Source organism: Ciconia boyciana, chromosome 1 (assembly GCF_034638445.1).
Source record: "Ciconia boyciana chromosome 1, ASM3463844v1, whole genome shotgun sequence".
In the NCBI taxonomy this organism is placed as follows: Eukaryota; Metazoa; Chordata; class Aves; order Ciconiiformes; family Ciconiidae; genus Ciconia; species Ciconia boyciana.
Window position 1 is genome coordinate 42,630,573 of NC_132934.1, and position 23,114 is coordinate 42,653,686.

Below are 23,114 nucleotides of genomic sequence, written 5' to 3' on the forward strand. Positions count from 1 at the left end.
TCTTTTGCTTTTTATTCTCCAATTCAGGTATTACATTTCCACTGGTTTCCACCAGGATTGTGCATGCACCTTGACATGTTCACAGAAGTTCCACGATACAGAGTTTCACAACTGGGACAGGTCCCTACAATCGGGACACCAGGGTGACAAAACAGATTCTGGAGAATTTCCCACTGAATAGGATGGAGAGAACATAATTACCACATCGTAGCACTACAACGCCTCATAAACATAGAATAGACTAGATCCATTTACCACAAAAATCACAGAAAGTAACTGATCAAAGAATATCTCTTTTTTATGTAAAATATACATTTGTAGGATATAATTTTAATACAACTTTTATACTTATTGATGTTGGGTTTGCAACACTTTGAATTAAAAAAAAAAAAAAAAAACCAATATAGTCTTGCTGCCAGAATTTTATTTCTCATAATACTTATAGTTCGAGGTAACAATGAAAGAAGACTGTGTGCTGTGAACAAAGTCGGTGATGTTTGTCTGCAGTCACATTTCTGTTATCAAAGTGAAAAGTAAACTTAAGACTTGGCATGTACACTAGAATTCATACAAATATACGTCATGGCAAACTGAGAAAGCAAGGACTTATGCAAACTTACTCTGTTCATATTTGTGACCTTTGCAAAATATACCATTATTATGACAGAAGTCAAGACAGATGTAGTTTACATCACTATCATTATTAAGTGTGTGTCTTTGTATGATCCACAGCACAACTTACTGCAGGAACCAGGAATAATACACACAGGGGTGTGGGTCTTTGCATGGAGCCTTAGCAATGATGACTTGAATTCAGCTTTCCTTGATATAGATAAAAACTGATATTCCATGCACACACGTTTTATTTACAGCTGACTCATCAACAGTGACTAGTCACCCCTTCCTCTGGCAGCAGTAATTATGAGCAGTCTTTAATCTTCTTTAACAAGCTCTACTTTGCATGTAAAGTCTCAGTGACCTCCTCAAGGCGTGAGTTGTTTATCAGGGCCCATTCAGCAGCAGCAGTCTCTTTCCAGTACAGTCCTTGGTATGGCTAAATTCCATTGTCCCTTTTTCAGCAGTCAAAAATCCATGATAAATTCTGTACAACACTGTAGTTAATATAACAGCAGCACCAGATATTATATTAATTCCTTTGCTAAAAGCTGTTTGCAATTATCTCTCTATTGACAATATCTTACCAAAACTAAATCAATGTACATCTCTAAATATCAGAAATGTATACTTTGATAAATACATTATTGTACAAGAATTCTGACATGCAGGTCATGCTATTGGGCTAGGCTATATACAGAAGAACATGTTACATGGTCAACAATAAGTTATATTTCTTTTCCTAACAAAAAATAAAACATGACAATCAGGGATTATTCAACAATCTCAAGGATCTGTTAAGATTTGGGTTGTTATGATCTTCCCCATGTGGTTCTAAAACTCTGTGGGTAATTTTTCCTCACCAGCCCAGAACATCAAATCTGCTATTGCATTTGTCCTGTTGCATAAACAGAGGTTAATATTGAATGAAAAAGCCACTAGAGGAGATACAGTTTCAAAACTGTAATGAATGCTGGTTGCTAGGAGGAAGATTGATGCAATAGGCAACCGGTCAGTACTGTAAAGCCACTACTAAATCCCACTTGAAAAATCTTCAGAGTGCTCACATGAGTTACTCTAGACGATACTAACTTGCACTTGAAAAATATATATATTTGTATCTATACACATAAGTATAGTCCATATGAAAAAAAGAGAAAAGGAGAAAAATGTCCTTAGTTAACCTTAAAAGAGGGGGGCATTTAAACAGTATCTCTGTGCTTTATGGAGACAGATGGAGAATACAGTAGACAGGTCGCAAAACAGACAGACAAACAACATATAGGACAAAGCACCTCAAAAAACATTGACTGAAGAAATTTTTGAAGCTCATGAGCCAGAGGTATAAGGCTGGTCAAAAACCCGACTTGAGAACTACTACCCTCTTACAGTGGTACAAAAAAGCCCCCAGTAATCTTCTCAATTTTACTTGGTACTCAGCCTCTGAAAATGTTGAAGAACCCTGGGTAGAGAAATGACTACAGTACCAAGCAGCACTTGCTAGCTTAAAATTGCAAGTCTGGATGGCGTTTACCTTTCTTGCATGTTTTGTGCCTTCCCCAAGCCATTAAGAAAGAGATCTGGCTTCTGCTTGCGTGTAACCAGTAATGACAACCTCTTTGCAGTTATCTGTGTGCAAACAACCGGAGACATTCAGAACTCTGATACAGCAATCCAGTACCGAAGTAAGTTAATCACAAAATAAAGCCATTTATAAACAAGTAGATCGTTAAAAAATAAAGGAAAAGGTTAAACAAAGAAAAACAATCCCACATGCAGACCAGTTTATCAGTGCTTTCATTTCAGCAGGATGGTACAATGCGAGAACACACATCCAGAGCTCTCTGTGGTCTCCGCGATCGGCAACACTGCTTGTCAGGTGATGGAGACAGAATGGTCCATGCAAATGAACAGACCCAAGTCACATTGTGTGCAACCAAGACACGATTCCAGACATCTTCAGAATGGATTAGAGTCACAAGAAATGGAGGTTCAATGGAGTGACTGATAATTAGCTGGAAGCACATTATTTTAAGTAAATCTCCCTGAAAATATACTTATTTATTGAAAATACTGGCCAATGGCATCCACTGACTGTCCTTTTATTGCCACAGGAAAGTAGGACAATATAGTAGATAAAAGGAGAAGCGCTACCTCAGGTAATCTTTAAAAGCTAAGATAAAAATCTTCAGCTACCCAAGTGGCATTTCTTACTACTGACAGTTATATCATGCAGGAGTTACACCATATTTGTGGAGCCTATGGTTAATGCTACATTTATTTCCAATATGTGCTAAACAGTATTTGAATTAATTCTATGTAGCCGATTGATGCCATCTGGTTTACAAGATGGAAGGGATGGGAGACCGAGAGCGCCTTAGAGGACAAGGTGAGCTGTAGGGTGATGTTACTGGAGACAGTCGCAGAGCATTGCCTGTCAAGCCAGCTATGTTGTTTAAGCTTCGAGATTTTTCATAGCCTTGTATGAGAAAATGCACAGACATCAGTTGAATTCAGCCAAAAAATAGACAAAGACAAACAATACAATGTAATGTAATCCAAGGAGCTATCTGGGACTCAGAGGGAATCTGCCTGGAAAAGAACTCAATGCTGAGACACATTACTACCAAAAGATATTAATAAATAAAATTATTGACAAATTGATGCAGCTATTCTTTCCCAGAAAATTAAACAGACCATCACACAAGAGGTCTGACCTGCTCATCCACATCCCATCTTGCACTCAATGCCACTCTATTGGCTTCAGCAGGGTTGCACAGAGTGCAAGATAAAGGGTGCCAACAGAGTTACTGGGTGAGCTGTCTGGCTAAGCATAATCCAAAACCCATTAAGACAGACTATAAAAACTGTTAGAATGGTATAATCTCTGCTAAACCCAATTCCTAATAAAGGACAATTTTTCTTTAAAAATAAATAAAACAAAAACCAGATAAATTGCATACAGTATGTGTAAATCACTTCTGCGGAGGACTGAATGATAATATGGGAAAGAAGCTCCATCTTCCAAAAAAATTAACCCTAAGACTTTGTGTCTAATATTAAAGTATAATAAGATAGCAGAGTTTGACATATTTGCGAATGCCTCCTGACTGGCAAATTTAAAAAACCATAGTTGTGCTCCTTCTCCAGATGACTCAAATGAAATAAATGGTATTAATCCACATAAGCAAGTAGTAAATTATCAATCATTAAATGAGGCAACCACATAATGCTTCACAATTTGGAGGGAACATTGCACTTGCAGACATTTCTGTTCACATACACTGTGAACTCTAGTTACCTGCTTTTTGTTACATATAGATTGTTTCCACCTTGTAGAGGCTATGCCGTTAAATGACAGAAAAGCATTGCTATTCACTGCATCACTATCTTCATACTCAAGTATTTTCAATAGCACCTGAATAAGCCCATTTATGAAGAAAAGGATCAGCCCGTCATTCTGGAGAGAGATTATTAGCAAGGAAATACAACGAAGATGAAGTTGGACAGGACCTCACCCTTCAAGTACCTGGATACATGCTTCACTGCAAGCATGAGAAGTCCCATTGGTTTCAATGGCACTACCTATTTCCTTGAAGTATGCATTTAAGCGTTTGTCAGGTTAAGACATTCAGGTATAAATGGCTTACAGTGAAATACTGAGACTTTTCCCACAGAAACTATAAAATATCAATGACAATACAGCTAAACGTTACACGGGATGTCACCAGACTTTTTTTTCTTATTGAACTAGTTACTGGCTCAAATTCCAGATCTCCAGATAACAGACAGTTAACAGACAGTTGCTAGCATCTTCATGAAAAATCATATCTTAGGTTCTCCCCTAATGAAAATTAACATATTTCTTACCTACTGAGAACTGCATACTGTAAAACTATACTTAAAGCAAATGCATAACCTCATGTCTGCTAAAATGTTGTGCAATGTTATCTCCAGATTGCAAGGGCAGGCTAGACTGTGATGCTTCACAGACTTCTGATACATTTCAAAAACAGCCTCCAGTTTCTGAGTTTCTCTAAGTATTTACACAGATTAGAAAGAGTCATGTTTGAAAGGGGAATCGAGGGGAAGCACAATGCTAGTGTATATATTTAACCTCCCCCGTAAACATAAAGCTTACCAAAAAAAAAATCAAAATAATCAGGTAGCTTTTTTACACAGAAACTAGGAAAGTATTTTTTAAAAATATTTTTCCTGCTACTTTTCTAACGATAAAAGCAAAGAACTGATAGAGGAAGATGGTAAAGATGATAAAGAAAACAGGAACTCCTAAAAAATGAAAACCAGATACACAAGATGAATAGAGATAGAGGCATGATCCGAAATCAGTACTTGCCAGGAATTTTAGTGGGGTTTGGATCATCTCTGTATCAGTATCATCTTAGAGATGGAGATAAGGTGTTAATGCAAAACAGCTCAGAATAAATGATCATTGAACACAACCAAGAACCAACCAAGGAACCGACCAAACAAGAAGGATGTACCAAAAGAAAGAAAGGCAAAAATAAAATGAAAAAATAGTAGACTTGAAGTGTGAATTAAATTCAAGTATTCAGAACCATTTGGATGTTACTTGAAGATGTTTTCTGCTTATGAGCTAACTTCCCTACTCTGTATAAAATAAACTTGAAAGCCAGTGGCTAAAACATTTTAGCTTAGACTAAGGTTATCATCAGAGCCAGTCAAAGAGCACATTTCTCATTGAGAAACTGTCAGTTCTGAACTCAAGCCCCATTTTTCTAGTAAAAACTATGAAACAATTTTCTCTTGAATCTAGATTTTGAAATTAAAATATTCACATGGTCCCAATATAAATTGTGTTTTGTTGTTACATGAATATATCTTTAGTAGCTGATGGGTAACTTCTTTTATTATTTCTGATCTGTTCTAGTTATGGTTACTGCCAAGTGCACAGCACTCAAATGTTTATACTAACATTCCTAAAAGAAGTCAAGAACCTTATCTTGCAAGATGCCATGGCAATCGGCCTTATTCAGGTGTTCCTGACCTCCTCAAAGACTGGACTCTTACCATTAGAGATATTTTAAATAATCCTAGTTGTTGAGAAGACAGTGCGAGATATACGCTCAGTGGGAAGTGTCCTAAATCTGTGCAAAAACATGTTTGCGAAGTCCCATTTAATCTAAACATTATATACAGGAATATGTAAAACGCAGGAGCATAGAGACAGTCATGCTCTTTACAAATAACGTACACATCGAACTCTGGTTGCATATCTGCCTTCACAGGTTTAACCTGCTGAGCTCATGCTTTTGAAATGTAAAAAGAGCATTTGCAGAATAACCTAAGAGAATTCCTTTAGGGTCTGTGGCTGGCTGGGACAGCTATGTTTGCTGTACACAAAGCAAGTTAAAAAAAAAAAAAAAAAGACAGAAAAATCTCAGCCAAAAATATTTCTCCAGTGCCACATGGCTACTGCAGATGAACTCTGAGGTGAACAACTGCACATCAGCACTCAGGAACGTGAAACCTGTTGTAATGATACAATTTGCCAAGAAACTAAAGCAATTCTTATCTAAGGAAATGGCAAGACTACCACTGGCATTGCTGATTCTTGGGCTATGCCCTGAGGTTAGGTTTGCAGCCACAGCCAGCTGTGGCCTGATGGGGTAGCCACACCATCAGTCACATGGGTGATACATATAATGACAGAAGGTTTTGCAAACTCCACCTGGGGAACCCAATCCTACTGAACAGTGAGTAATCAGATTTGAAGAGGCTGAGTAACTAGAAAGGCATTTTTAGCACCTTGCAAGATCAAACATTGGTTGCTGTAGTTGAATTCTGGTTGGGGTAGACAGTCACCTGTTAGCACCAGTGGTGTATTACAATGAGGAAACATTTTGTGGCATTATGAACTCAAACTTTTATTTGAAAGAAATCTAAACAGCATCCCATATGAAAAGCGTCGCTGTGTTCAGAACAAAAACGTTGCTTACTTCTGACATTTCAACCTTTTAAGTGTAATTTATTCAGCTGTAATTTTTACTAAGTTATTAAGTGCAGACCAAAGTTATTAAATAACTAATTTGTCTTTTAGAATGACAAATGGTATTGAGTGATGAGTGGTTGAATGAGCAAGGTCTGAATTGCAGGCTTTTCCATTAAAGATAACAGACAAATGAAGACACAAGTGAAATGTGAGTCCAACATCAAGCACATTTTGTGAAGACTAAAGGAGATGAGTGTTTCTAAAAGGACAGCAGGAAAAGAATGACTAGGAATAAAGAAAAAAGTTACATTGTGAGTACAGTCTTTCCTCTAAGAGCATTGTGCACATCATTTTACTCTAAGATTGCTTTCCACAAGCACATTGCTGAGTAACCTCTTATGATCTAATGAAAGAAGTCCATACCTTTCCTGATCCCTCCATCAGTAGCACACGTGTAATCACCTGTCGTCAGTAGGAAACATGTTCCCCCTCTTCTGTTTTTGTCTCTTGTACTAGAGCGTCTGATGGGAGGGAGCCTTTCACCAGGTGAGAGTGGCTGCTCACTTCCTGCACTGTCTTCACCTGATAACACTGGTTAAAGCACCATGCCCATTTACAGACAATAATGAATGAGGAAATGAGACATCACAAAGAGCTTACGCTGAATGCTGGATATTCCCATCACTCAAAAAATAGTTATAAGGTAAATCATTAGAAGAAAACAAGATTGCAATTCACAATTAATCAGTACAAAATGGCAAAAAGTATATTTTTTATTCAAGAACAAATGATCTGTTGACTTTCCTGTTCTTCTTTGCACTCATGAAGTTATACTAAACTAACATGAAATAAGAAATAATCAAATCAAGGCTCAGTTAGTTGCTTATTATGGACTGTAACTTTTCAGAGTACAGTCAGCCTCAGATATTTCAAACAAGTATTTACTATTTTGGCTATCTTTTTTGCTAAACAAGAGGTCATGTTAGTCATTTTTGCTTAGAATATGTTGTTTAGCATATTTTAAAGACAACCCCTCCCCCAGGAGGGTTAAATTTTCAACATTTGGCACTAAAACCTGTTTAATAACACACCTAGCTTTCATTTCTATACTTATCACACTTGCACTGCTTGTCATCATAAGTACCCAATGTTAAATGCTGTCTTTGGTCTCTGTAGTTTATTTTGTCAAACAGCGAAACTCTTACCTCTCCTGATTTGGCACTCCCAAAGGATTCTCTTTTAAAATTATCTAGTATTTCAGATTCAGGCCACACTTCAAGAAAAAAAATCTCTGCTCAGTACAGCACATAACAGGTAACGGCATGTTATTGACTTCAGCTTTACCTTTGCACTTAAACCTGAGCATGTGTTTTTCTGAGCTGGTAATGCAAAGGGCTATATTCAGCCTTGAAGTTCTGCACAGAATTCCTAGTGTCTCTAATAGCATTGTCTACCAGAAATAAAGCTACAGTGCACGATGTGAGCTGTGGCACTACTGAAGAGAAAGTTAACACTTTTAAATGGCTCCTTTTTGCATATCTGCTTTCTCTCTAACTTCAAGGATTATAACACCTTGTAAATACAGCTGCAGACACAGAAAAGTGTCTCTTTGCTCTGATCACACTGAGCCTCCTCCATACCAGAATACCTTTGGTAGGACCTGATGGCATAAAAAAGCTGTTATCACTAACACTTTAAAGATGTTGTCTGGAAGTGGGTATCAGTCAAAGCACTGTAAAACTAACTATATTCCACCCTCAGTGTGAGTCCTTTCAAGGATTTCCATCCTCTTAAATATATTTAGGATGTTCAAAAAGCTGTGTTAACTTTGTCTGTGAACATTCACTCAGAGACTGAAACCAAGCTTCTTTGAACATAAATGCTATTCAGTAACTGAGCAACAGACCAAAGATGGATACTGTTCAGAGACTGATTTTCCAGACTCTTTTTAAAAAATTTCAATTACTGAATGACACCAGTCATGGGTGGTTTTGTTCTTATTATTCTTTAGCAGCTTTCCAACAGGAGTCTTATGACTGGTATGTGAGCTTTGTAATCAGATTGTGCTTGGCTTAAAAATAAATACATTCAAGAAACAAACAAAAAAATCCTTACTGCTAAAAAATTTGTTTTAATTATACTGAGAGATAAAATTTACTCTTTAATTTGAAGAGATACAGAATATGGGGCAGTGGCTTGGAGGGGCAGAGGCTGTCATCTGATATGCATTTTCACAGCGATTAGCACAAAATACTCCTTATCTGTCATTTGGAACTCTAACAAATAAGGTAATATAAATCATAAAAATCAACACTAATAACCATGATGTTGCGAGGGGCTGTCATTTTCATTTTTCTTGACAAACTTTACATCAGCTATGCTATTATCATTCAATTAATAGTAAATATCATGCAATGTCTCATCTAACACAGACAAAGGAGGTTCTCCTAGCCAGGGAAGCAGAATGCCAAATGGAAAGAAAGCTAGAAAGAGAATTTCTTCTTATTTCCTTTGAGTGCTGGGCTTTTGATGTAAAGCACCTGCTCCTTTTAAATGACTGCTTCTTTGTAGGATCTTGCTTAACAGGCCACGATGTGGCACAGGCAAAGCTGACACAAGAGACAGACACTGAGGCAAAACACCATGGAGTCCAACAGGGTGGGACACGGTGGCTGCTCAAATAGTCACAAGTCATGCAGAAAAACAAGAAACATCCATATGACGCAACAAACAACAGGCAAAAGAAAAGGTTGATATCATCAGCAGGAAAGCATTCTCAACAGAGCAAGCAAAACTGTATAGACCAGCTACATAGAGGTTTGGGAACATCGCTATACCTATTTTGTCCTCTACAAGACTGACACACGCAAACACTGGAGGGGAGAAGGGTGGGAGCTACGTCTTCTCCTGGCAGAAAGACTGGCTGCTTTCTGACTCCTACCAAACATACTGGTCTATAAAGTGTTTTCAGAGGACATGCATTTCCAGTGGGGTCCTACCTGATGATCTGTTGTGCTCCATCAGCTGGTTGTCCTTGCCCAGGCAGATGTCACCCTGTGTGCTATTGCAGGCCATGTTCAAGTCTGTCTTGCAGAAGGTGGGCGAGCTGGCTTGCGGAGCAGGAGGGATGTGTTTCTTCCGCTTCCTTGGCAGTTTCTGCTTTGCCATGGCCAGGGAGTAGTACATCCCAAAATTGTTAACTATCACAGGCACAGGCATGGCTATGGTGAGCACCCCTGCCAGCGCACACAGGGCTCCCACCAGCATGCCTGACCAAGTCCGTGGATACATATCCCCGTATCCCAGGGTGGTCATGGTGACTACAGCCCACCAGAAGCCAATAGGGATATTTTTGAACTGTGTGTGCTCACTCGCTGATGGGTCATTAGGCTGGGCTCCCACCCGCTCTGCGTAGTAGATCATGGTGGCAAATATCAAAACACCGAGTGCCAGGAATATTATCAGCAGCAAAAATTCGTTGGTGCTGGCTCGCAGAGTGTGGCCCAGCACCCTGAGGCCCACAAAGTGCCGGGTGAGCTTGAAGATTCGCAGGATCCTCACGAACCTTACCACCCTGAGGAAACCAAGCACGTCCTTAGCAGCTTTGGAGGAGAGCCCGCTCAGGCCCACTTCTAGGTAAAAGGGCAGGATGGCCACAAAGTCAATGATATTCAAGAGGTTTTTGATGAATTCAAGTTTGTTCGGGGAAAAAACAACACGTACTAAAAATTCAAATGTAAACCATACCACACAGACTCCTTCCACATACGTCAGGGCAGGATCTGTCTCAATTTCATACTGTAGCACAGTTTCTGTCCCGTTGACAACCAGCTCAGTTTTGTTTACAATTGTATTGAAAGCTTCATGTGTTTCCAGGCAAAAGGTTGTGATTGAAACTAGGATGAAGAATAAAGAGGCAAAGGCGATGAACTGAAACAAAAAGAGTGAAAAGAGACATCAGAACCACACAGCTCTTCACATTAATACTAACGATGTCAGTGATCATTATAAATCTTTTACTGATTCATCCCCAAATGATTCACAAATTCATGTGTATAAAACTTTGCATCTAGGCCAGAGGAGAGCAGACAGCTCTCACATGTAGGTCAGGAATCTGGGAGCAGGAAAAGGCTTAGTGATGGACACCAAGACAGGCTGCAACTCATTCAGAAAGTGGCAACAAATTCTTTAATCTGTGCTAAATCATCTGAATTCCCTTCAATTGTCAAGGTACCTTACAAACAGCCCCCATACACACCAACCACAGCAAGACTTGAGGCTGTCCACCTCTCACATAGTGGAAAACGGGGCTGACCCTAATGGTCTTGACATTATGGTTCAGGAATTTACACCTGGCCTGAAGGGCACCTCAGAAAGTCCTAGGAACAGATCCAAACACCGTGTTTCCTTTGGATTTTCTATGGTTCACAAACACAGGATATTTACTGATAGAAGATGCCGTCCGTGTTACAGGTAGAGTTGGTTGCACAGCCTGTTTTGTTTGCAGTCATCCATCACTCATACTCTTAGGCAGGACTAAGAGAAAACCTAGCAGAACCTCTCTCACTGTGGTGGCAGAGCTTTGCCAATGTGTTACAATCCACAATCCTGCTGTCAAAGTTACAAATCCAGGATAGTCTGAACAAATAGGGAAATACAAATTCAATTCTAGTAAAGGCACGTGAATAGATAAAATACAGTTAAATAATCTGGAAACAGCCCTCACAGAGGATTGTTAAGGACTTAAAAAACATTTACTGCCTGATCTTCAACTCAGTCATCAAAGTCAAGCATTGAAGAAAAGAGAACATCCAGGAAAGGTTCTCATAAAAATTAACACTGAGCCAAACAGCTGGAGAGGGAGATAAACTTTCTTACACCCCATAAAACACGCCAAATGAAAAGGTATTTTGAGAGCAGTTGTTCCTTTACTACAATGGTTAACTTCTTTTAAGTGACAACACTTTACCAACATGTTAGCACTCCAACAGCAATGGTGTGGTACATGAATAGATGATGTGTTTAAATTCCTCCCTGAGGCAGGATTTATAACATGTTATCAATGTGTTTGTTATTCTGGATTTTCAGCTTAATAGACATTTTATAGCCAGTATTATCCCAGAAAAAACTCTCTGAAGGCTTGAATATTTTTGAAGGTGTTAGGGGCCCAAAGAAACAAAAAGATGCCTAACCAGGTTTTTGAAAATATCTAGTGCCTATGTGTTTCCTCACATATCTAGCAGCTTGAAATTTTACCATTGCATAATATCAAGAAAAAATACATTTCTTCCAAATGGCAGCAAATGACTAACTCTTTTGGTTTTGGGTTTTTATAATTTTAAACTGTTACTTGCTAGTAAAAAAAAAAAAAAGATAGGGATCTCAGAGCTTGAGGCAGGCTCTTCATCCTTTTTAATATTACTTATTTTAGTAAATAAACTTCATGTATTTTATGTTTCCCTTAATACTAACAAATCACTCAGGGTATCACTCTTTTAATGCGTTAATTCCCAACCTGAAACTGAGTACCTTAAAGAAGCCCAGCAAGTAGAAAAAAGTACCATATTCTCTACTACCACCCTACTGGAAAGGGCAGCTTACAGTCCAGGTTCCAGTGGTCCAGGCAAGCGAAAATGTGGCAGCAGGATGCTGGTATGTTACTACACTAAAATCTTGAATCTCATTGAAAAAAATCCGGTTGCAAGGGAGACAGAACAGCAGCCACAAGTATACTTCAGGTATCAATCACCGAATTTAGTTTAGCATTCAGATTTAGTACTGTGTGCCACAGGAGTTCATATGGGCTGGTACAATACTGAATAGTTGCATTTTTCTAACAGAGAACATTAGTTAGACAACGAAATGTTGTCTGTACAACTGGTAGAGAGAATTGCTTTTATTCTGAGAAACAAGTTTAAATTTGGAATGCAGGCCTGGCAAATTTATTATATTCAGACTCACAAGATATATCTATCTATCAAAAAAACCCATATATCTACCTATATCAGAGATTTGCAGCTTATTTATGGTTTCCTTTCCTCAATCAATGAAACAAAGTTATTACACCAAGCCCCTCAATTACTAACGCTCTAAATCTGTTATCTTTCAGAAAGGACTGACTCAGGGACTGAACTGAACACTTATCATCCAGTCACGAGCTAAGCAAACAACCTTAAACTGTCTGGCTGATTTTTACCGAACAGGCTTTTCTGCCTTTGCCTTAACTACTGTCGTGGTTTAACCCCAGCCGGCAACTAAGCCCCCCACAGCTTGAGAAAACTTGTGGGTTGAGATAAAGACAGTTTAATAGGTAAAGTAAAAGCCACGCACGCAAGCGAAGCAAAACAAGGAATTCATTTACTCCTTCCCATGGGCAGGCGGCGTTCAGCCATCTCCAGGAAAGCAGGGCTCCATCACATGGAACGGTTACTTGGGAAGACAAATGCCATCGCTCCGAACGTCCCCTCCTTCCTTCTTCTTCCCCTAGTTTTATTGCTGAGCATAACAACATATGGTGTGGGATATCCCTTTGGTCAGTTGGGGTCAGCTGTCCCAGCCGTGTCCCCTCCCAGCTTCTTGTGCACCCCCAGCCTCCTCACTGGTGGGGTGGGGTGAGAAGCAGAAAAGGCCTCTGTGTAAGCACTGCTCAGTAATAACAAAAACATCCCTGTGTTATCAATACTGTTGTCAGCACAAATCCAGAACATACCCTCATACTAGCTACTATGAAGAAAATTAACTCTATCCCAGCCAAAACCAGCACAACTACAAAATTGCTGCAAGTTCATAGCTTATTTATTCCTGGCACTTGACACCAACATACAGAAAAAAAGCCTCAGTCTTGTGTGAGACAACTAGAGTCAGCAAATACAACCAGATTTATATGACCCAAGTGAATTAATCTTAGCACATCTTTGCAAAACCTCTCCATAACATGGATAGAGAATTTATCAGACTCTAAGCCACCAGTAGGCTAAGAATGACCCTTGGGAGGCTCCTAGAGCATCCTCTAGCATCTTTCTACACAGTGAAGGAGGGAAAAAGCAAACAAATCTGTGGAGGCTGAGAATCACCAAAGCTAAGTCAGCACTGTAGTTTGCAATCTGGGTGGGAACTTTTAATAGATAAAATATTGGGCAACCTCATTAACAGCAACACTTCAGTGATTTCCGACAACTGTGAACTTTTTTTGGCTGAAAAGAACAGAAAATTACATTCAACCTAGCCAAACTAAAATTTACCAACAACTCAGATATAAGGATTAACTATGCATTCAACAGTGCACTGAATCTAATAGTATGTAAATAATTAGCACCTGTTTCTGTATTTCAGAAAGAGAGGCCATTCTGGTTCAGATCTTTTCTAAAAAAAATGCCAAATACCAAGGGATTAACTACAGGTAGAACTGCCTGACAAGCTATTTATTACTCTTTTGCTCAACAATGACACTGTGAAAGGCCACAGTGCACTTGGCACTCGGCACTTGGCAAAGCAGATCGAAATTTTTAACTATGCACCTACATTCAATGGTGCTTTATTATCCCTAAAGGAAAAAGACATTCAGTCATTTCCAAAATCCACTGAGTATCCTACTTTGTTATCGTAAAGTCAATCATCTTTCAGAGGTTAGAACAAACAAAGGCAAGAAAAAACTATTAATCTGGTGACAGATTTCTTGATAATCCCACAATTTCCATTCATAGCAATGTAAAACAATGAGATGTACACATTTCTCCATGCACACAATAGCATATACATCACTAATTTTAAGCAAAGACACTCATTCCTTTTATCTCTCGTTGCGTTTTGTTTTAAACTGTAAACTCCTTGGATCAGGACATTCTGGACAGAGCTTGCACAGCACCTAACATGATGAAACCTCATACACAAGAACACCTACAATGTTATTGCAATAGTCAGAAGGTTCAGAGAACATGCAAGAAGAAAATGCAATGGCCAATGCAAAAAGGAATATTTTATCAGTCAAAGAAAAATGCTTAGGGATTTACTTTACATTAACAAAGATATTTCCTTAGTATTATATTACATAATACTAGGCAATGTGTTGAAAAGACTCTAGCGTGTTTTCCAGAAACAGTTGTAATGACAGAAATTAAATTAAGTCATGGGCTATCCTCACTTTATGCTTTCCTTCTGCTTCATCTTAATTCCATCTTTTCTCATTTTGAAGGTAATGAGCCTCTAAAAACCCATCCATTTTTGTTCATGTGGGCAAGCACCACATTTCAGACAAAGTCAGTACAGATTTAAACTCCCAAATTCTCTGGTGGGTGGGACCAACCAAGTTCTGTTCCTCAGTCCTGCTAATGTCCACAATAATTGGGGTACCGCACACAACTTTTTGTGGTTTTTTTTTTTTGTGGAGCACACAAATCTAAAAGGAGCTAGCCTGATCATAATTTCAGAAAGGTCACAGCAAGAGACAATTTTTTGTTTGAATCATTAGCAACCTTTCACTGTGAGAAGTTCAGAAAACTTAGGTTTTGACTAGTTGCAAGACAAAATCAGCTTTGGTATACAGCAAAACAGCTTCATTGACCCCCTTTTTTAAACCAAAGACTGTGGCCCAAGCACATGGCTTTGGAAAAAAAGTTGAAGAAAAATTTTCAAATAAGATCCAAATAATCAGGATCTTTTTCTCATTCCTTAAAAGTTTTTAAAAATTATTTTTCTTGTTCGTTTCAATGGATGAGATAAAGTTATCTTTCTTCATTTAGGTTTTCTTTTTTTCCTGAGGGACAACACTTTTCTAAGTGAGAGAAAGGTTGTTCAGACACCCCAGGGCCACCAAACCAGCCTTTTTCAAAACTGAAATTAATACAAATTGAATTAATAAAAAGTTCAGTCCATTTTTGCCAGAAGAGAGCAGCTAAAAGTTACAAAAATGTTCAGTATGTAATACACAGCATGCAGAACGTTCCTCATTAGGTAGTTAAAGCTCTCAGTAGGCTGCTGATTCCCTCTGCTCACATTTTGAATGCAGTGTGCACCCAATTTTGTTCATGTGTGTTGGCATCACATTTCAGACAACATTGGTACAGATTCCAGCTCCTAGCTTCTCTAGTTGATGGGATCACCAGCCAAGCTCTGTTGCTGAGTCCTACTAATGTTCACAGTAAGTGGATTAATCATCTACGACTTGATTTTTAATGAAGCACATAAATCTAAAATGCGTGTCAGATGCCTGCACATAGCTTCTTGGAAGTAGAAAACTTTATGATTCCTGTTTTGAATTCAGTGTCCCATGGGGAACTGAGGTGCTCGGAGTTTAAAGCAATTTCAAAAATGACAACCAATTCTAGGACTGCAAATTGAGCAGTCTGTGGATTATCAGAACTTCTGTGTGTCCAATGTTATGTTTTACCTTGCACATAGCTCCTAAAGTGCCTTGAAGAAATTAAGGTCATTTTAAAAATCGTGGCTGCAAATGACCTGACAACAGTCTTGTAGGCCATGTCTGGACTTCACAGTAGGAAAGGGCGCCTGGTCAGAGGATGATGGCTCACATCTAATCCACCTGCCCAAGTTTCCTTTCCAACGCAAACTCAGACATGGGACTGGTTGCACAACTTGTTGTTGTCCTGTGATGGAGCCAGGGCCTGACTTCAGTCATTCTAAGGTTTATCAGCTTAGACACAGCCCAAATAAACCAGCAAAAGAACTAGAAATTGATCCTCACACTCAGGTGTGTTAGTCATATTCATAAAATCAGACTTATACTACTCCATATTCAAGATAGGTTTTGTCTGTGCATCCCGCACCCTTAAAACAGGCTTACACATTATTTAGTATTTCTACACATTAGTATTTCTACACATTTCTACACATTATTTAGTATTCCAGGATGGACAGGTCATAGTCAGTGACATGGTTAATGTACAGTTAATTGTTGGTAGTCACAGTCACCCTTACTTCTTGTTTCATAGTTAAGTTTTGAACGAAAACTCTCACAATACTTCAGTATTTTCCCAGAAAGACTCTGTATCCTGTCTGGATACAACTTGTTCTGGGGTTGGATCTCAACACCTCCTCCTTCAAGTCCCCTCACTGTGTAATGAATATTTTCTAATGTGAGTATTCAATAGCAGCTTTTAAGGTTCAGTTAGTTCATTTGAGTTTCATTCCAGGAGTTAGAAGGCTTGCCCTTGACACACTTTACTAGAGAAAAAGAAAACTACTGAATATTTAATAAGCCCTTGGAAATACAACATTTAATATTCTCTAATGCAGGTACAGAATTGCCTTTAAAGAAAAAAAGATGACAATGTTGCTTTAAATAAATATCTTCACAGGCACATTATGAGACTTAATACATGCATGTTGCTGGAATTTAAAACAATTTAAAAAAAAACAATAATCTTCCCCACCACACTTAGTAGACTAAAAATACAACTATAGGGAGGCCATCACAGAAAAGAGATCATGTTTTATTTCTTAAAGAAACCAGCTTTGACGGCTTGCTCAGTATTGAAACCAAAATTCTGCTTTCATTACAAAAGATAAGAGTTTACTGAACGACTTAACTTTTCCTGATCAAAACAAGAGTGGGGGAGTTTCCACAGTCATGAGTTCTTTGCTTTCCCACCAGATCATTCATGCTAAACAGAACCCTCAAAACAGAGTAACTTTTCTGTTGGATAACAAAATACTTAAAAGGAAAGCAGTATTTTTTTAATATATCATACTCATTTTGAAAAATCAAAAATAAATTTCCATACTTTGGAGATTTAAAAATTATTTTCAGTGACATCTGTTCACACCTGTTAGTTTAAGCCTCATATTTTCATAGTTCAGAATATGATACAAATTATTTGAAAAAATAACTGATTCAGTTTCTTCCTCCTCCTAACCCTCTGACCACAAGAAGTAAGCCAATATATGCATTAAAGGCATCCAAAATTTTTGCACTGACTGCAAAAATTTAGTCAGGTATATTCATTACAAAACTGTATTTTACAATTTTTCTTCATATGTACTCTAAGACTCATTGATCAACACTATTTCTTAGAATAAGACAGTTACAAGTGGTTATACCAAAATTAAATATTCCCATCATAAACATTATAATCTGATATGGACTTTTTTTTCTTTCAAGGTTCAGGAAAGAAAAGTCTTTGTTCCTGTAAATCTTCCATATGTTTGTCCTGTAATATTCTCCACAAGCCTTTTTTATTCTTCCAGGAATTCAAACCCCAATTACTTTGTGGAATCCCCCTACTTCTGTAGGAGTGAGACCCAGTCAAACAGGGAACAAAGCCAATGTCACGTACTGTTTCCAATCAGTCACAACTAACTTGTGATGCTGATTTTTTTAACCAAGTTTTATAGCTGCTTAGTCATATAAAACCAAAGTGTTAAAAAAAAAATCCCATAAAAATTCCAATAAATTTGAGGGATTTGGGTGTTCAGTGAAAATATGACTTGACTATGGATGTTACTTAAGCAGAAAAATAAACTGCATTTGTAAAGTACATGGCATGTTTCACTCTAATGAGTAGCAACTAATATTGGAATGAAATCACAGAATTAGATACCACTTCCAGCTTTAAAGACAGTTGTCTCTGGGTTTAGATTTGACAGATTGTCCTCATTTCTGATTTTAACATGACAGATTTTTTCCCTCTGTTTAATTTTATCTGGCTATCAGGAGACTGTTAAAATCATAATGTGATTTCAGAATGAGCTCTTGTGATGGCCTTACCTCTCTGTATGGTTTAATGTTCTATGGGGTGAAATTTAAATATTAACGTTCATTTTACACAAACCCAAATACCTCACCAAACAGCTCATCAGTCTCTTCATGACTCTATTTCTCAAAGTTGTTATTCTTCCTCAGCTATAAGCTCCCCTTGGAAAATTATCATTTCATGCAAAAAGAAAAAAAAGAAAAGTCACATATGTTTTTATGGTGTGATGCATTTTCAGTGCATTGCATTTGGGTATACTGAGTAAGAAACCAAATACCATCAGTTGCTACTAACCAAACTACTGGCATTTAAAATATAAACTTAAGGCAAATACACTATCAGTTTGCTTCATCACTCATAAATCATAACCTCTCACATTATCACTCTCCAAAGATTAAGGAATGGATATAGACACAGCATTTTAAATAAATCTTCAAGGGAAAAACAAAAACATGATACATGATGTATCAGGCACTGAGACCAATTTAATGTCTCTAAAAATCTGTAACCCATCCTCCTTCTGGGGGATAAGGTGGAATGTCAGCATTAAACTGTTTTTTACATGTCTACATAAAGATTTAACAGCCCAACCTTAGCATCCTAACTGGGAAACTGGCCATTATAATTTCTCAGCCAACATCAAGTCATAGTTGGTAGAGTTCTTGTCAATATTTTCATTTTCATCCTGTGAAAGATAAGTCTACTCTTTTCAAATATCCAGTACAGTTCTTCCTCATTTGTACTCTCTCCTGCTAACACTATTTGGCATTCAATTTAACGGTTAACATTCTGCTGCTACAATTCTATGCATAGTCATATTTGAATGAAAAAATCTATATATCAATACACTTCTATTGATAAACTGTTTAAGAACAGCCTATAAGTAATATGCTATGCATAGATTTATAGTGCAGGAATATTTACAGCTCAGACTGGCTACCATCTGTACGTAGTAGTGGGAACACAAATGTTCTCTTGCTTGCTCATTCTTTTCCCATTTCTTACAGTTTTACAAAGCAGTTATTTGTGCTCTCAGCTGGAGTACAAATAAAAAGATTATGAATGCCTCTCTTCATATTCAGAAATCCAGACCCACAATTAAGTCACTCTAACTCAGCTGCCAGGTAAATCAGCAGTCTGACACCACTTTGACCCAGATACATATCTGACTCAACAAATCTTAGGCACATCTACATTTTAAAGCAGATCATTAAAAAAACCAGAGTTAAAATTATGCTGTATTTTAATTGCTTTTAAGTGACGTATAACTTCCCAAAGGATTCAAAACTGGTTTACAAACCTACCCTGATATAGACACATGTTCTGCTGCTCAGCATGGAAAACTTTGTCTCTGCTGAGCAACTGGAAAGAAGATGTGACAACGCATTTCGGTGGCAGAGCCACACTTCACACAGTGGGAGTCCCTGGGACAGGAGTGATCTGCTGCCCAGGACATTCCGTTGTACTCTATCCCTGGTTGCCTCATGTCCAAGAAAATTACTAATTTCCTAAATGACCAGTGTCATTTCCCACTATGCAATTCAAAATCATTTGACTTTGTTGTCCCATTGAGCAGCTAAGTCAAACATGTCATACCAACACACAACATATATCCCACTGCCTGTTTTTTCCTCCTGAAGACTCAGCAGAACTGCTTGAAAGGCAATTATGCTGCCTCCAGAAGCTTCCTTTTCCCATCCACTTGAATTTATCAAGCTTGTTTCACTTGTGGTCTTTCTGAGCTGTGACTATTGCAGCAATGTTTTAGGTTTTACAGCCAGCTGTGCTGATTTTTTTAACTAGACTTGGCATTTATATTCTAATCACTTTTTAAAAAGGTGTCAGCTTTGGAGGGTGGTGCTGTCTGGCTTTAGCTCACCCTCATACCAAATTTGGTGAAACGGGCCAGCTGATGCGGGTTATGTTCATATCAGTGGCCACACAAAAAAGTCCTATGGACTTGTGGGATAAAGTGGTCACTAAAAACAACAAAGACCATGAAAAATTGGTGGGAGAGGGATTAAATTTGAAGGGATTGGAGTTTAGTAATTCAAAGATTGAGGGATTAGAATGGTGTCATCCTTCCACCTGGGCTGATAGGTTGGCCATGTTTCCAGAGGTGTATGAGGTACCTACCTCTCCAAGTCTCAAAGGCATTAACATCAGCCCGCGCCTGGGAGAGGTGGAGAGAGAAGAGGAAGGGGAATTCTCACCTCTAGGGGCCATGGACCCACCTTCTCCATTGCCATTAACACCTGTCCTGGGTTCTAACATTGACCTGCCAACGGAGGGCACACCGGTGGTGAAGGTCCTGGACAAGAATCCATCATGTCCATGTTGCAGGAACTGGATAGGAAAAATATCGGGACTGACTGAACATCTGAAGAGAGCCCATGGAAAAAGAAAGATCCTGTTTCACTGTGCCAGATGTGGGAAAATGAATGTGAAACATGATAGTATTGCCTGCCATTTTCCAAAGTGCAAGAGGGCTATGGAAGCCACCCCAGTGGAGGGCTTGATTTGTGGGGAATATGGGAGAGTATTCAAATCAAAAACCGGCCTGGGACAGCATAAACGCTTGGCCCATGCAGCTATCAGGAATATTGAGCGGATCATCGCCTCCTGCCCAAAGGAGAGTACTGAAAGAGGGGTACATCGGCAGTGCTGGATGGAGGAAGAGGTGGAGTTGTTGCAGAAATTGGATAAACAGTATGAGGGAAGTAAGAACATCAACAAGTTGACTGCAGAACATATTCCATCAAAACCAACTAAACAGATAAGTGACAAGAGAAGAGGACTTCATAAGAGTCCTGTGAAAAGAAGGGAAAAAGATCAAGAGTGGAGGAAATACCTAGAATGAGAACGAGAACATCCTGTGGACACTGGATCGAGTGTAGAAGGAGGACTGCGGGTCCCATTATCCAAGAGTGATTTCAGATTGGATAACATCTGAAAAACTGCCCATTCTTCAGGGAACTTTTGAAAAGGTGATCGAAGGGAATGAATATCCATCAGCATTGATTGATGAGGCAGTAGAGGATGGCTATTCATGCCCATTTATGAAGTCCACCGAGTTGAAAGCAAGCCAAGGTCGGAAGCACCAAGGGGCCCGCAGGGCTGCTCCTTCGGAACCACCAAAGGAGTGGATGAAGAAAAGGGCCAAGAAGCGGGGGCAATTCCTACAATTCCAGTGGCTGGTTTACCTGGATAGAGGGAAACTTGCTGGTATTATCCTGGAGAATGTGGAATCCCTGAGGTGTGGTATACCACTGGACGAGGTACACAAGGTGTTCAAGTCGAGATGGGAATTGCCGGGAACATTCAAGGGCCTAGGTGCTTTTAGAACTGTTGGCCAAGTGGACAACTCTGCATTCGAAGCCATGTTCACAGCAAAAGAAATCTCTAAAAACATCAAGGAGATGAGTAAGAAGGCAGCGTCAGGACCGGATGGGCTTAGTTTGAGAGATCTTATTAAGATAGCTCCTCATTATATCTGAATAATGGAATTTTTCAATCTATGGTTGGTATCTGGTACTATACAGGACATGGTAAGAGAATGTCAGACTGTATTAATGTCACAATCTGCATTACCGGAGCGCTGGAATGACATCAATAATTGGTGGCCAATTACCATCGGATCAACCATTTTAAGGTTGTTCTCAAGGATTTTAACAGCAAGGTTGACTAAGGCATGTCCCATTAATCCACAACAAAGTGGGTTCATTAAGTCATCAGGATGTGCAGAAAATTTGAAACTATTACAGCTTTTAATTCATAAAGCTAGAAAGGAACATCAGCCCCTGGGGGTAGTCTTCGCTGATTTAGCGAAGGCCTTTGACACCATGAGGCATTCTCACATCATTTTGGCTCTTAAACAGAAGAGCATGGACGATCATATTATTGCCCTGATTACAAATCTGTATCATAACATCAGTACTTGTATTGACCTGAAGAATGAACAGTCAGATCCCATCAGGATTCAGATTGGTGTAAAACAGGGCAATCCGATGTCCTCCATTTTAACTTATCTGTGGGCCCCCTACTGTGTAAGTTGGAGGAGGAAGGAAGTGGGTTCCAACACTGTTCAAAAAATATAACTATGGCTTTTGCAGACAACTTGGTACTGTTGAGTGGATCATGGGAAGGAATGCAGAAAAACATCGACATTTTGGAGGTCTTTTGCAAACTAACTGGCCTCAAGACACAAGGGGATAAGTGCCATGCTTTTACATCCAGCCAACAAAAGACTCACATATGATCAATGATTGTCCTTCATGGACAATTAACAGCACCCCCCTCAATGACTGAGCCTGGTAGCTCTGAGAAGTAGCTGGGCTTATGTATTGACCCATGGATTGCAATATCAAAACTGGAGCTACTGGGGAAAGTGAATGGATGGTTACAATGAATTGGGAAGGCTGCATTAAAACCATTTCAGTAAGTTGACATCTTGAAAGGATATACTATTCCATGATTGATCTACTTGGCAGACCAGGCCAATGTGAAAGCTACATACCTAGAAACCCTTGACCTGGCAATTGGAACAGCCGTCAAGGAATAGTTACATCTTCCAGACAGTACTTGTGATGCCATCATGTATTCCAGCACTCAGGATGGAGGTTTAGGTATTACCAGGCTCTCGGGTTTGATTCCCAGTGTACAAGCTCAAAGACTACACAGAATTGCGCAGTCTTCAGGAGAGTCAATAAGAGCAGAGGTTTGTCAGGAAGGTATCGAGAAAGAACTTGAAAGATTGTGGATTGCAGCAGGAGGAGATAAGAATAAAGTTCCATCTATATGGGACCTGAAAGCAGATA

General features: G+C 38.9%; 1 protein-coding gene across 7 annotated transcripts in view; it reads right to left on the reverse strand.

Moving 5' to 3' along the window:
- Positions 1-1,002: 1,002 nt before the first annotated feature.
- Positions 1,003-23,114, reverse strand: part of KCNC2 (potassium voltage-gated channel subfamily C member 2) — a 107,378-nt gene continuing 85,266 nt past the window's right edge. The window contains exons 2-4 of one of the 7 annotated variants that reach the window (XM_072880143.1): positions 9,589-10,519; positions 7,013-7,180; positions 1,003-1,112 (exon numbers count right to left, since the gene is read on the reverse strand). In XM_072880143.1, coding sequence (XP_072736244.1) covers positions 1,003-1,112; positions 7,013-7,180; positions 9,589-10,519 — 1,209 coding nt within the window. Of the gene's footprint in view, positions 1,113-2,182; positions 2,247-2,957; positions 3,095-7,012; positions 7,181-9,588; positions 10,520-23,114 lie in introns of those variants that run through there. The other 6 variants (XM_072880397.1, XM_072880235.1, XM_072880310.1 and 3 more) reach the window with 6 other exon arrangements.